Source organism: Dermacentor silvarum, chromosome 4 (assembly GCF_013339745.2).
Source record: "Dermacentor silvarum isolate Dsil-2018 chromosome 4, BIME_Dsil_1.4, whole genome shotgun sequence".
NCBI lineage: Eukaryota > Metazoa > Arthropoda > Arachnida > Ixodida > Ixodidae > Dermacentor > Dermacentor silvarum.
This window is the reverse complement of record NC_051157.2, coordinates 17,207,155-17,222,082: the sequence shown is the minus strand read 5'-3', so window position 1 is coordinate 17,222,082 and position 14,928 is coordinate 17,207,155. Positions and strand designations below refer to the sequence as shown.

The following is a 14,928-nucleotide window of genomic DNA, read 5'->3' as shown; positions in this document are numbered from 1 at the left end:
AGCTTATCTGTTTCAGCGTACCGTCCCACAAGCGATTCCAGTGGCCTTGCAGTTTCCTTCGCAAAAAAAGACCAGATCTGTTGCAGGAACATCAACTGTATGATTAGTAGCATGCGATATAGCTGATGTGGCCATTTGGTCTGCTCGCACATTACCCTCAATGCCTTCATGGCCCGGCACCCAGCTTATAATGGCATGCCGGTTTGATATATACGCTCTGCATAGGATGGAATAGAGCTCAGTACAAGATTTTTGTGTTTGCAGAGTGACATCAGGGCTTTCACAACGCTTAGGGAGTCTGTAAATATAATTGCTTTTTGAAGTTTTGATTTCCTTATATGATTCACGGCCGACAATAGTGCATGGGCCTCAGCCGTAAATATACTCGTTTCCAGGAGCAGTACATCGGATTCCGAGAAGGATGGGCCTACGGCTGCATACGACACGCCGGCATGTGACCTAGAAGCGTCTGTAAAACTGCACGAGTACTTGGATTGAAGCTATAGAAAATGCATTTTAATGTGTGCCTCTGGTGTGTGTTTCGTGACCTCTACAAACTATGTATCACAATCTATGAGTTGCCACTGCCACGATGGTAACAGTTTCGCTGGCGCAATAGGGCAATGTTCAGGAACTGGAACACCCATTTTCTCACTGCGGTTCCTCACACGCAAAGAGAAGGGCTTTCTCGCTGCCGGTCGATTATGGAAGAGTGTGGCACGTCATTTATAGTTGAATAAGAAGGATGTTTAGTGTTTGCGCGTATGCTCAGAAAATATGTGAAACTGCTATATGAACGCTGCAGATGGAGTGACCACTGATTCGACTCAACATAAAGGCTCTGGATCGGACTTATTCGGAAAGCACCGGTCGCGAGGCGGAAACCCAGATGGTGAACGGGGTCTAGTATTTTTAATGCACTTGGCATTGCAGAAGTATAAATTATAGCTCCGTAATCGAGGTGTGAGTGGACAAGAGCCACTTTCGATCAATACCCCAAGTCGTACGCTACAGAAGCTTTGAAAGGTTTGTCTTCAGGCATTTTGCCTTCAGATAATATGAGGAATAAATTTCAGCTTGGAATCTAAAATGATGCCTAGAAACTTATGCTCGCTGCTCACAGAGAGTGCATCTCCTTTTATTTGTATACTGGGCACAAGCGTTATGCCGCTCTTGTTTGTAAAGGGTATGCAAGTGCTCTTCTGGGTGTTTACTTTAAAACCGTTCTCATCTGCCCATTTGGACAATCTGTTTATTCCCAGCTGCACTTGTTCGCGGATGGCAATATTGCATGACTTGAAGACTGTCTGCACATTGTCGACAAACAGAATAAAAGATGGTGCGTGGGATGACTGTGTGCAGGGAATTCATTTTTACAATAGTGTGCAACTAAGCACGCCCCCTTGTGGCACACCGGTCTCTTGGGTGAATGACTTAGAGAAAGAGTTACCCGCTCTTACGTGGAATGTGCGATTAGATAGGTAACTTTCGATTGTGTTTAACATGTTGCCACGGACACGCATCGCAGAGATCTTGGAGAATGCAGAGTGCCATGTTGTGTCGTAAGCTTTTCTAGGTCAAGAAACACTGAAAGACAGAACTGCTTATGTATAAAAGCATCTCTAATATAAGACTCGATGCAAACAAGGTGGTCTGTTGTGGACATATTTTCCCTGAAACCACATTAGAAGGGGTCTAGTAGTTTGTAATTTTCAAGGAAACAGATTAAGTGCCTGTTGATCATTTTTTCAAACAGTTTGCACAGACAGCTTGTTAGCGCTATTGGCCTGTAGCTGCTGTCTAGGGATGAGTACGGGATATACCCAGCCGCCCATATTGCATTGAAAAGAGACGAGAGTGTTTTAGCGCTTCAGGATGCAGGTGCTTAATCATTTCATACATGACACGATCACCGCCTGGCGCCGAGTTGTTGCAACAAGAGAAGCTTCAAGTTCAACTAGGCCGAATTGGCAGTTGTAATCTTCATTTCGTGAACATTTTCGATCAAGGGGCTTTCGCTCTGCATTTTCCTTGAACCTGAGAAATGTTGGTGTGTAATGGGACGCACTGGATACATGTTCAAAGTGTTCGCCCAGACAATTTGCCTGGCCTTCCAGGCTCTCACCTTAGATACTAAGGGTATCGGGTGTACCTCCCAGCCTTTTAATTTATTTACTCGATTCCACACTTTTGTCTCATCCGTGTAAAAATTTATACTGGAGATGTACTTCTCCCAACTCTCTCTTTTAGCATGTCGATGTGTTCTTTAACCCTGGGACTTTATTTGTTTGAAACTAATAAAGTTTTCAACAGTTGAAGACTAGCGAAGTCGTCCCCAAGCTTTGTTTTGATTTTTCCGTGCTTGTTTACATTCTTCATTCCACCACAGGATGCAACATTTATTCGCAAGTCCATTGGTTTGACGGATGTATTTCGTGGCAGCGTCAATTATAAAGCCTGTTATACACGCCACAGTGCCTTCTATATTAAAGGAGGCAATATCATCCGCGCTTAAGTATGCAAGTTCTGACGTTCCTAGTTAGATGTGTCAACCTTCCGTCGGGCGATGTGTGGTGAGCATATATCTTGTTTTGTTAAGTTTAATATAATCCCACCCGGCATCAGCTCAACCCCCAGGATCAGGCTAGGCGCGCTACCCGAACAGCCGGAACCACCGCGTCCTAAGCGGCGCACCTAACGTCGCCGTTGATTCTACTGGGCATAGCTACGGCACATCTGATGTCATCGGATCGTCAGCCAGCGCATCCAGCGGCACCCAAGACTGTGTTTATATGGCGTACTATTCAGCGCGGTGCGCGAACGGTCGGCACGAGCGGAACCACCTGTTGCGTCCGAAGCGGCACATAAACATCGCCGTTGATTCTACTGGGAATAGCTGCGGCCTATCTGATGTCATCGGATCGTCAACCAGCGCATCCAAGACTGCGTTGAGTGGGCGAGTCGGCTGAGCACACGAGAAGTGCGGCGATCTTGAAGGAGTCTCTGGCATCATAGTACGCAACGGACCGGAAATTCAAGCTGCTTGTCGCAAAATGAGCATCTAGACAGTAGTGATACCAAGGTTAGGCTTTCAAAACGGCACAAGCCAGCAAAGAACCCTGCATAGACAGCCCTGGCATGCTGTAGAGCGAAGTGTTGTTGAATAACAATAATCAATTTTGGTCATTCAATAAATATTCCATAAATGTGTGATTTTGACTTGAACATGGTAAGGTTATTTTTCTATGGAAAGGCTACTTTATTATACAATTTTTGTATTCATTTAGCTTGCAGGCCACTGAAATGGGCACATCAAGTGGTAAATGTAGTTCATCATACTGGTTTAGGGGCAGTACATGGCTTTATGACAAGCTTTTCCCAGTTTTCTGGGAGGGTACAGTCATATATTTAGTATAGTCATTCTCGTGAAGAATAGAGCTACAAAATGATGTCATTAATATTGCTGTAGCGGGATTCTAGAAAAAGTTGCAGCTGTCTAAACTTCAAATGCGTTTTTCTCAGTTCGATGTTTTTACACACCGCACTCAGCCTTACGGGACTTTTTTCTATGATGTTGTGGAGTGACAATAAACAAGTTTGGTATCAGTGTATTCGTAATGAAATGATCTAGGGCAGGGGTTCTCAGGTGCGTTCATCCCAGGGAACCCTGCTAAGCTCCATAAAGTGCCAAGGAACCCCCCCCCCCCCCCGATTTAACCGAATTATCAAGGGTATCAAGAAAACAAACAAATGCTGCACTACGTCAACACGCTTTTATTTACTCAATGAATCGTGAAATCTTGTTTCCATTTAGCACAAGACCAGTGCGCAAGCTGAAATTCTCTTCATCTCATGAATGATTAGCGCTAGCAGCGGCGAAGGCCTCGCGACATCCTTCGCGGCGCACGTTTTCATCTGAGACGTGCTTTGCACCAACGGGCGCACATCCCGATTATTTTTTCGCCACTCAGCTGCTCGCCAACAAATTGTCCGTCCATCGCGATGTAGCCGGTGCTTTTTATCTTCGACAGCTTTGCACTGAGTAAAAGCGAAACTACTGCTTGCCGCAACCGCTGTCGACGAAACCGCGGCCGCTATCGACGCGATCATGGACGGCGACCTTGCGGTTCAGAAGGCAGGCGGCTGACGCACGCACCAAGTCAAAACGAAACTACCGTTCGCTGCAAGAAGTGTGCACGAAACCGCAGCCGCTATCGACGCGATCATGGACGGCCACTTAACGGTTCAGAAGGCAGGCGGCTGACAGACGGACCAAGTCAAAACGAAACTACCTTTCGCTGCAAGAAGTGCGGACGAAACTGCGGTCGCTATCGACGCTGCCATGGGAGGCGACTACGCAGTTGTGAAGGCACGCAGCCGACGCGCGCATCGAGTGAAAACGTAACTACTATTTGCCGCAACCGCTGTGGACGAAACTGCGGTGGTTATCGACGCGATCAGAGATAGCGACTACGCACTTACGGAGGCACGCGGCTAGCCGCCAACGCGGTGTTACGCGCGGCGATAAGCGCAAGAATAAAGGCTTTAAAGGCACAATTAGGCAGGAAGCGCTTCGGCGTTGCTGTCAGTCACGTGCCGCGTACGATTGCTGCTGAGGACCACGGCGATGCGGACTGCGCCGCTTCGTTTCGGTTGGACGCTACGCCGTTCTTGCTCTTCTGCGGCGCGCATTTGCGGTTCTCCGCGTTTTTTTTTTTTTAATTTTCCTCCAACGTATAGGTCAGTGCGCATGCTATCGGCACCTATCCTATCTACAAATAGGAGAAAGGCGCATGGGGGTAAGTTACTGCCTCCGAGATTCAAGTGCGAAAGCTTAGGCGCGCTGCCCGTTCTCAGAGGTTGGGTGGCTACAAGCTGCTTGAGTATTTATTGCGCAGTTCGCGCGTTGATGTTACGCACTGTGATGTGCTTTTTGACACTCGGGCATGGGTAATGGAGGTTCTTTGGATCAAGCGCACCTCGTGTTCGCCGTTTTAGACACTTGTCGAGAGCGGGACCAGGGAAAATTTATCAGTGGCTCACGGAACCCCGAGCAGGGGCCTGCGGAACCCGTAGGTTCCGCGGAACCCACTTTGAGAACCCATGATCTAGGGGGTGATGCTATTTATGTTACTCTAGCATCATTTTATAAATTACAATCAAAAGTAACAATGAGTGAAAATAAGAAAAATATATTCACAGTCAATGTTGGTCTCCTTTCTTACCTTTATGATGCTTTCAAACAAATAAAAATAGCATCACCTCCTAGAGCAGGTCTTTGGCATTAAAGTCATGCTCTTACTTTTTTGTCTTTGACAAGGATGAATTGCCAAAAAAGCCCCGTAAGAAGTACTCATGAAATTTATTTTCAGATTTTAATACTTTCTGAACTAGAGTAGCTATCAAAAACTAATTATAGATTTGAAATCAGTGTGAAAAAATTTATCTAAACAGTGAAGTTTAGTTAAGATAGAACCAAAACTAAAGAAAAAGTTTTTAGAACCCACGTCCCCTCTTAATGTGCACTACAACGCTAGCACACGGGCGTTTTTGCATTTTGCCCCTATCGAAATGCGCGGCATTTATGCCCAGACATCAGGCAAGCATGAAGTGTCAAGCGTTCGCGAGTACCATGGTTCGCCCTTGTTATGTTGTGGGCTGCAACCGTAGCAATCGGCGACATGTCAAGCTGCAACATTGTGCCCCGCTGCAAGGCAGCAGACGAGCAGAGTGGCTGCAGTGCATTGGACTTTCGGTATCCAAACCAATCCAAACGGCGCCAGCATCTACGCGTTTGCGGCCGTTGCTTCACGTCGAAGGTGTGCCACAATAGAGTTTAGCGTGTCCGGTATTCAGGTAAACACAAGTGCAAGTGTACTGGCCGCTTTACCACGTTTTACGTGATGAACGGAGGCACAAAGCTCAACCAACCACACAGCTAATATAGCAGTAACCAAGTTTTTCCTACTTTGCTGCTGGCTCAAATTTTTGGCAGGAGCGTAATCTTGAACATGTCATGTTTAAAATGTTTTACACTTGGTTACAGAAATATTAGCTTTGTATTTGGCTGGTTAAGCTCTGCACGACCAGATGGCTGGACCGCGCATGCCGATTAGACCACTCACGTACGTCTACGGAGCTCCTTCACCACAGCGGTAAGGGGCTTTAGTTTACACCTCTGGCTATCCGTCAAAACACCCAGCTCGCCTGTAGTTACCGGAATACTGGACACGCTCGGCACTGCAACAGAACGCTTGTAACGCACGCTGCTTGATCGCCCTCCCTGGGCATCGACGTCCGGGAGGTTAGTGGGGAGGTTGGAGAGCCTTCACGCGCTAGCTCCAAGACAACCGTGAACAGGCAACACCACGCCACAACATGACGTAGAGCCAGCGAAGGCGGAGCTTAGCCCCGATCACTCGGCAAACGAGTTGAGGAGGCAATGCATGGCCAGTGAGGAGGGTAACTTGTAATCGTCCGTAGCTCTCTTAAGGGGGGACATGGTAATTAAAATTATGATTACCTATTTATGAACCCAACTTGATAAAAGTTGGCATGCTTGTTTAGTTTCTTCCGATTCTAAAAATGCAGTTATTTTTTCTGTAGGCTCATTATTACGTTACATAATTACAAAACAATGTCTTTCGTTCTTACTACAATAGACAAATGACATATGGACCAACAGCAGAAAGCACAAGCTTCACAACATAGGAAGCACATCAATATTTCTTATTTTATAGTACACTAAACTCCATTGTTTTGAACATGGCCATGCATTAGTCACACAAAAGACAAATTTAAATAACTTTAAACAAAGAAACTTGAAAAACTGCTTCCTATGTTGGGTGCTCCAAACATCTAGCTTCATGCTGCAAAAAAAAAAAAAAAAAAAATAGTATATCTATGATAGCTACTGATATATCACAGTAAATGTCTAGCTGGATGTGCAAAATTAGTATTTCAAAAAAATCAAGAAAACAAACAAATGTCACATTTAATATGAGATGCTTCACTTAAATTGTGATGCGTAGGGTATAGCTACAGTAAAACATTCGCATCTACAAAATTTGTCCTAACCGTTTCAGGGACCCTTTAATTAATGCTTGTAGAATGCAATGATTGTACAATATTCTTCTCAAGGATAGCAGTAAGCTGCCGGTCACAGGCATTTTTGCTGGAGATAGCATTCGGAGCGAAGACCGATGCCACTGGGGCAAGATGCATGTGTGCTGACAAGTCAATTTAGAATTATCTGGCAACGGCCTATTTTATGAACAAAACTGAAGTCTTGGCCCAGCGTATAAAGAAAAAGACGAAAAAAAAAAAAAGGGCTTACAGCTTGTTGACGACCTCCTTGAGGCTGGTGGAAGACACCTCCAGTATCATCATCTCAGTCATTTTTTTCCTGATGAGGCGTACCTGGATGCGACATTGCAAATGCATTAAGCACATGTCCACCGCTTTGAGGTGGGGGGCCTTATTTCGACCTAGCCCATTGGCACACCTACCAACCTAGCAACATGAAAATTCGGGAGACCGCCATGTGGAGGGGAGGGGGGGGTCACAAAACATTTTTATGTTTAGTTTAGCAATCCAGCAATTATTGAGACTGATATAGGAAAGAGGTGAGGATGGAGGCCCACTTGGCGACTTGACAAAGCCAACTGAAGCGATCGACTGACTGAATTGCTAAAAATGCGCGAGCCAGCCTTAGACGAGTCAATCTGGAAAATCCAATATGGCAGCGCCCAACAGTTGCTCACATTTGTGGTGGCGCCGGCGGTCGCCACGTCGATTCAATGTACATGCTGGTGACTAACTGCTCCCACGATGTTTTCCCGTATTGTTACATTATAGAAAAAAGCTCTGTGGCAGCCAATTTTCGGGAGATTTGAGGTCGCATCCGTAGAATTTGGAGATGTGATCAAAATTCGGGAGAGTTGGCAAATATGCATTGGCCCAGCCAGAAATATTTCGAACTTTGAATATGTTAGGAAATCAATTGCTGCTTCCGACCACACAAACTTTCACATCCAGATTGTAGTTCTATGTACCAAAACAATGATCTGGTTATGTCGCATGCCACAGCAAGGGACATTTTTGTCCACTTCGGGCTCCTTACCATAAGCCACCGCAGCAATAGAATTCTAACCAGGAGAGAGAGATAAGATATAGAAAGGCAGCATTAACCAACCTGGTTGTGCTGTGCATAACAGGTCTTCTTCAGCTGGTTGGCGCACTTCTTGGTGAAACCAATGCAGAACATGCGCAGGAGGTAGCCATCAGTCGTCCGCACGTCAACTGTGGCCTCAATCAAAGTCTGAGGGGAAAGAAAAAAAGGAAAGAGTGCAAATGAACATTCTGCAAGGGCAGTTTGGACAATGCAGCAGTAGCTGAAGTATATAGTATGCTTTCACCAGTGTCTCCTGCCAGGAAACCATGCCATCACAACCAATGCTATTCGAATGTGCCTAATGGTGACAGACATGTGCAATGAGCAGGGTTTCTACAAATACTTGAGGATATGGTTCCCCCTACATCAATTACCTAGTACCAAGAACCGAGACATCTCTTGCCACCGGCACTGTAGTGTAGCTCAAGACTTGTCTAATTTGGGCGTCTCCTCCACATATTGACCAAGCACAACACTGCTGTTCTGAAACTAGGGCTAAGATATGCAATAAAAAAACCTGAGGTTAGGATGTTCAGTGTCGCAGTGTGGTAGGATCAATGGCTGATGTAAAATGCATGGGAGCATAGGCAACTGGAGACTTGGTTGAATTATGACTCGTACAATTTGTGTTCCAGCTATTATGGAAGGCAAGTAACTAAGTGTTGCATGCCTGTGGTGAGCGGGAATTGATGTAGCACAATCTTAGAACCAGCAAGAGGAAAAGGCCTCGAGCCAGAGGGTTTGCGTGCAAACATAATCTTTTATACAGCCTAACCTCGTAACGAAATGGGAAGCAATGAAATGAGCGATGAAGTTTGGAAATTTAGGCGCAAGTTGGAATCGGCTAGCGCAAGACAGGGGTAATGGGAGATCACAGGGAGAGGCCTTCATTCTGCAGTGGACATAGAGACAGTTTGCACATACGTCATCGTGGACGCCATCTTTAGGTACCAGCAGGTCGAGAAGCGGCGTAATCAAGAAACATGACAGCAACGACAGGCATGTCTTGCGTTGAACCGATAACAGTGATAAACCTGTGAAAAAAATCACCGCATATCCACGAAGTGAATCATGATGAGTGGGGCGAAGCACTGGGGGTCGTTATACAGTAAAATCACCCGTGACATTGCCCCACTCACGCATGTAAATGCGTGACAGCGCGGCGTACAGTATATACAATGTGTTTTATTGCTCATAACGCGTATATCGTGTTGAGTTCCGGGTTGCGTTTCGATTTCATTATTACTGCTTTATGGTTGGTGAAATGCAGAGCCAGCGGTTCTTCTAGCGGCTACATCCCAAAGTTTGCAAAGACGAGGTCTATGCACGTTCCCCTTGTGGTCGCGGGTTGCTTGTAGTCGTAAGAGATGCACCGTAAGAGAGCAGCTTGTTGTCGGCGTTGCCTCTGGGGTAGCTTGCTGTCGGCATTGCCGCCAAGCCGCCGCTTCTCGTGCCCTCAAATCCGGGTCCGCTTGGCGTTTTTGCTGCTTTGCCGACGCTCCTAGCGCCCTCGCTGCCGGAGTAGCTTGCTGTCTGCGTAGACGCTGAGCCATAGCATGCCGCGCCTTACATTCGTCCATGGCAGAAAGAAATTGTGTGGTCTGGAAGTTGCTACACACAGGAGTGCCATCTCGTGTATAGATGTTGAGCCGCTGCATGCAATGTTTCATCCATGACAGACAGATGGCGTGGCAGTCGATGTGAGCACGAACGACGGCGGACGGACAAGGCTAGACCATAAGGAGCTTCGCCCCTAAAACAGTCGCTGTCAAAAAGTAAATCAATGTGCGCATGATAATACGGTGCACCGACATCATCACAGCCACCATGTTTAGGTACTAGAACGGTGAGAGCTGCCTCAGTGACGTCACATGAAAACTGCTGCTGATGATGAAATAACGGATATAGAAAAAGTAAGTGAAATTCCCCTTGAGATCCCCATGAAGATCTATGTATTTAAAACTTCGTTTTAATGAAGTACAGATGTCCTGCCAATGGATATAATGAACTAGATTCGTTTGTGAAACCCCAAAAAAATACCTGATCCTTGCACGCCAAATATATATTGCTTCTTGTGCAATTTGGCATACATTTGGTACAGAAGTTCAACTCTCCCGTCCCCATGTTGAACACATAGTCAAGCAACACCAGTCTTCCTCACCACAGCACGTAATCAGTGGCTAATCAGCATTACACTTCTCTAACTACGGTGCCACAGTCAGGAACTCGCGAGTTTCAAGGAACTACAGATGAGCCAAGCGGAAATGAGAGACTGATTGGAATAAAAGGCAAGAAGTTGAGTGTTGCGAATGCTGAAGATTATCTTATTTTATTAAAATTTCATCACATACATGGCTGTGTAGCAGTCTTGCGGGCCACAATGCCACAGTCTTCTACGCATAAAGTTGTGCACCCCGTTGGGCATATATTGCAGTAAACGGCAGTAATGGATATAACAAAGTAATTTTGGTTCCCCCTTCAACATTATAACGCAGTTTTACTGTAGTGGCATGCTATCACTGAAGAATTCAGCATGAATTTGGTACTTGTGCAATCTCAAGATTCAGAAAAAAGGTATCTGTTGCAACCCGTTTTCAATGTAGAGACTCTCGATGTGTCGCATTCTGGTGGTTCTTCCATTATTTTCATCTGTCAATACAATAGGATGGAGGAGATGAAAAGGAAGAAACATTTGATGAGGTTCCCACCCATTTACAGCAGCAGCACATTTTGAAGTCCCCGCCAAAATGCGCAGCAAACGCACCACCAAGGCCTTTTAACTCTTGTTACTGCTGGAAATGTGCTTATTTTCGGTGCTTTTATGTTAGCATTTTTTCAAGACGTAGTAGTTGCAACATATACTGCGATACATAAAATCCTGATTACTGGTCCTTTGAATGTATGTATAGCAGTAATAATTGCTCAGACACTTTTCTCAAGCATTCTTATGTGAAACTTCAAAGAAGCACCTCAAGGAACACGAATGAAAGTAGTAATTTGCTATTTTTAGCATAAGTACTGAGAGTAAAAAATAATTTGTAGATACGGTGTCAAAGCACTGATGAAACAAAATAGCCCAAGGTGAGGAAAATAATGTTGCACTTGATATTACTCCAACACAATTATCAAAATATCGCGAAATCATACGCCTCTATCATTGTTTGACACATTGCTAAAACAGCCTATACATCAGACTGGAAAACTGACATCCTGAGAGAAGCTTCTGCCTGCTGCTGTCATTTAATAATTGTGTTGGCAAGACGATCAAAGGACATCTAGTTCTTTATTATTGAAGTGCTAGGAACACTGGAGGCTCGTTTTGACAATACCTACAGTCGAAGCTTTTTTTCCAGAATCCCCAATCTCTCAAAACTTGTCTAATCTGACAGACGGTACATGATGTTGCTAGAGAACAGACAGCTACAAAAGCTGTCAACCAAATTGACCAATTTCCTTAAGCATGGTAACAAATATGTTAACAGGATTGTTCTTACATGGCCAGTCAACTGCAGCTTATTACGCATAGGTCTTTTTAATGCACACTGTTACAAAAAGGACCTAAACAATTCCCAGCAAAGAAAGTAGTACACTGGCAGTTAGAAATAAATATGCACTTACAAGTTTAATATGCCTTCATGAATGGCGATATGTAAAAATAAGCATGTTATAGTGCCATTAGCTTAAGTTTGTTGCTGTCTTGTACAATGTTGCAACCAACCATAGCAACTTTGACTTGCATGTCAAGAGCCCTAAGAAAAATGGAGCCTGCCACGTTGAAGCCGTTGCAGTGCCGACCTGAGGAGCTTAGCAAATTGTGTTTTACATGATATACAATGTTTCAAATACTTTTATTCTTTTTTATTCAAGGTCCTCACAGGCTCCGAAGTGGAGTATTGCATGAGGGGGGTTACAAAAGGTTAAACAATAAAATGTGTTCAATTACACTGCACTGTACAAGCTATATACGAGTATGCATTTCTCGGTCGAATAAGTTCTGGTGAACACATTAAATAACAAATTAACACCTAAATCTAAGTACACGGGTGTTTTCGCATTTCACTCCCACTGAAATGTTCGATCTCGCGTCCTCGTGCTCAGCAGCCCAAAACCAGAGCCACTGAGCAACCACGGCGGGTATTAAATAACAAATGATATCAAGGCAAATGACGCTAGGTTTGTTTGTGTGGCATCATGCAAATCACATTAAATTTAAGGCATTAGCAAGCTAATGTCATTTTCTGTGCCTGTGTGTGGCTTGCATCTCTACCTGAAGGACACAGGTCAGATAATGCTTCCCAGTGTCGCTTATGAAGTGATACAGGTGCATGCACACAGGTAGAGACCACACAGCATACCTGCCAACCTAGAAACAAAAATTCGGGAGATTGCCCTGCGGGGGAGGGGGGTCACCCCCCCCCTCCAGTGCATGCCATGCGAAACGCTCATATGACAGTTGCACGTGGTACAGAATCCCCACTTGTCACCTTTTCGCGAAGTGACAAAGCATGGAAATTAAGTTGCGATCTCACAAATACTTGCAAGTACTTGGCTTTTGAAAGCGCCATCAATCGTTCAAACTAAACTCTGTGAAACAAAGTAGTTTGGTGTTCCGCGCTTCACCTGACTATCTGACAAAGCCAATTGAAGCCTAGGCACCCACGATCATTCAACGACTGGATTGCTAAAAATGTGCTATCCAGCTAGAGACCAGCCAATCCGGAAAATCCGACATGCCAGCACCAGTCAGATGCTTTCATTCATGATGGTGCCGGCGACCGCTACTTCGATTCAAGGTACTGAATGCTGGTGACTAACTGCTCCCGCATTGCTTTCCCACATGGTTATATTATTGAGTGTAATGAGATTATAGCGATAGGACGTAAAAAAAAAAAAAAAAAAAAAAGCGGTGGTGGCTACTTTCCGGGAGACTTGAGGTTGCATCCGTACAATTCGGGAGAGTTGACAGGTATGAATGATGCAGTAGAAAACACAATGCTGTGCCTACATTTTAACGTTGATGGCCAGCGCCAACACAGTGAAAGAGCTTTCATTTGTTCAGTCACTACATTAAACTGCAATGTTTGCCTACTAAGGCCACAGAGGGACAGAACACCTAAATTAACACCCGATCCTGGTCCACATTCTGTGCTACATTGCTAAGGCCATGCATGAAGCATGCTGCCCCTTGTAGGCACAACTCAATCTACAGGTACTGAAGCTCTACTAGTGCATGGTAGCATGGATGTGAAATATTTAGCACAGCAAGATACTCCACAGCAAGAAACTTGTTATAGCTACTTGCCCAGATGACAGTACACTCAAACACATCCATGATGGATGTCACAAATGTCTTCTGGACACTGTTCATGAGAATATGTGTACTAAGAGCAACTGATCAAAAATTACAATGAATTTATCGCTCTGCGCAAGACGAGAGATTCAGGTTATTCTAAATAAATGTGATCCGAGGAACAATTTCCACAGTACATATGGCACAAAGATCGCACACACCTGCCATTTCTTGACCATGGAACGAAGTTTGTCAGTGGTCAGGTCCATGCCATGGAAGTTGGTCAACACATTGCGCCCCTGCACTTCCTCGGCGATGAGGCGGAACTTCCGGAAAGCATCCTCTCCGTTTGTCAGATCGGCTTGCGAGACTTCGAACACACGTCCCTTCAGCCCTTCCGACGCAATTTCTGCAGTAAAATTCCGGCATGTGTTTCAGAAACTATGCGAGTTAAAACAGGTTAAATTTTCACTAATTAAAAGCACATTCAAGCTTTTATATACACTGAATTATAACTTGTAGCAGCAATTCGTGTTCCAGCTATTATGGAAGGCAGGCACTAAGATGATGCATGCCTGTGGTGAGCGGGAATTGATGTAGCACAATCTTAGAACCAGCAAGAGGAAAAGGCCTCGAGCCAGAGGGTTCGTGTGCAAGCATCGAATGTATCACACACCGATCATAATTACAACGAACACAAGTAGCAGCAAGATGGCATGGTTTCACTCACTTGTGCCTTGCGTGCGGTTGACAAAAGTTTTGCCGATGTTCCTGACGGCATACATGGTCGGCGCCTTGACATCGTACCAATCTTTGCGCGTGAACGGGTCAACACTGCAAAAATAAAATACAAAATTCAAATGCTACATCTCAAGGAACTATAAGCAAGACCGTGGCGGTAACATGCACCCGGTGCCAGCCACACCACAACAGCATCGAGTTCAATCCACTCAAATTGTCCCTATTCCGAGCACTGCTGTATATGGGCAGTGCAAGGAATAACCTAATAATTCAACAGAAATGATATTTTCACTTACATCTTCTTCTTGACGCCTTTCTTCCCGCCTTTAGACAGGCCCTTATTTTTACCGACGGCCATCTCAACGGTGCCGAAGATGAAAAGACCGGAACTTGACTGGGTACTCTCGAAGCCAGATTACAAACCGACTAAAGACGAGCTCAACCTGGGGTGCGTTCCAAATTGTTTCAGCCTCGCAAATATGTCTAATATGACGTATAGGAAGTTATCTTCTTTACTGCACATGAACATACGAACACACCTTATCTTGGCCTTCTGGTGTCAGAAACCAAAAACTTAATGCCAGTATTTTGTTCAAAAACTTGTAAAAATAAAACAAAAGAACAGTTATTATTCACATTTTGGTGTACAATTTAATAAGTTTTTTTTTTCAAATTGATGCCTCATGGGGTGACACCCTCTGGATATAAAATGCAGGTCTTAAAG

The 14,928-nt window shown here is 44.8% G+C and overlaps 1 protein-coding gene across 2 annotated transcripts in view; it reads right to left on the bottom strand.

Annotated features, from left to right (window-relative positions):
* LOC119449536 (40S ribosomal protein S3a) overlaps window positions 1-14,660 on the bottom strand; it is an 81,891-nt gene extending 67,231 nt beyond the window's left edge. Inside the window, exons 1-5 of one of the 2 annotated variants that reach the window (XM_037712721.2) lie at window positions 14,501-14,660; window positions 14,194-14,297; window positions 13,685-13,872; window positions 8,195-8,320; window positions 7,337-7,419 (exon numbers count right to left, since the gene is read on the bottom strand). In XM_037712721.2, the coding sequence (XP_037568649.2) occupies window positions 7,337-7,419; window positions 8,195-8,320; window positions 13,685-13,872; window positions 14,194-14,297; window positions 14,501-14,562 (563 nt within the window). In that variant the 5' untranslated portion in view covers window positions 14,563-14,660. The remainder of the gene's footprint in view (window positions 1-7,336; window positions 7,420-8,194; window positions 8,321-13,684; window positions 13,873-14,193; window positions 14,298-14,500) is intronic. The other variant, XM_049665290.1, reaches the window with a different exon arrangement.
* Between the last annotated feature and the right edge of the window lie 268 nt (window positions 14,661-14,928).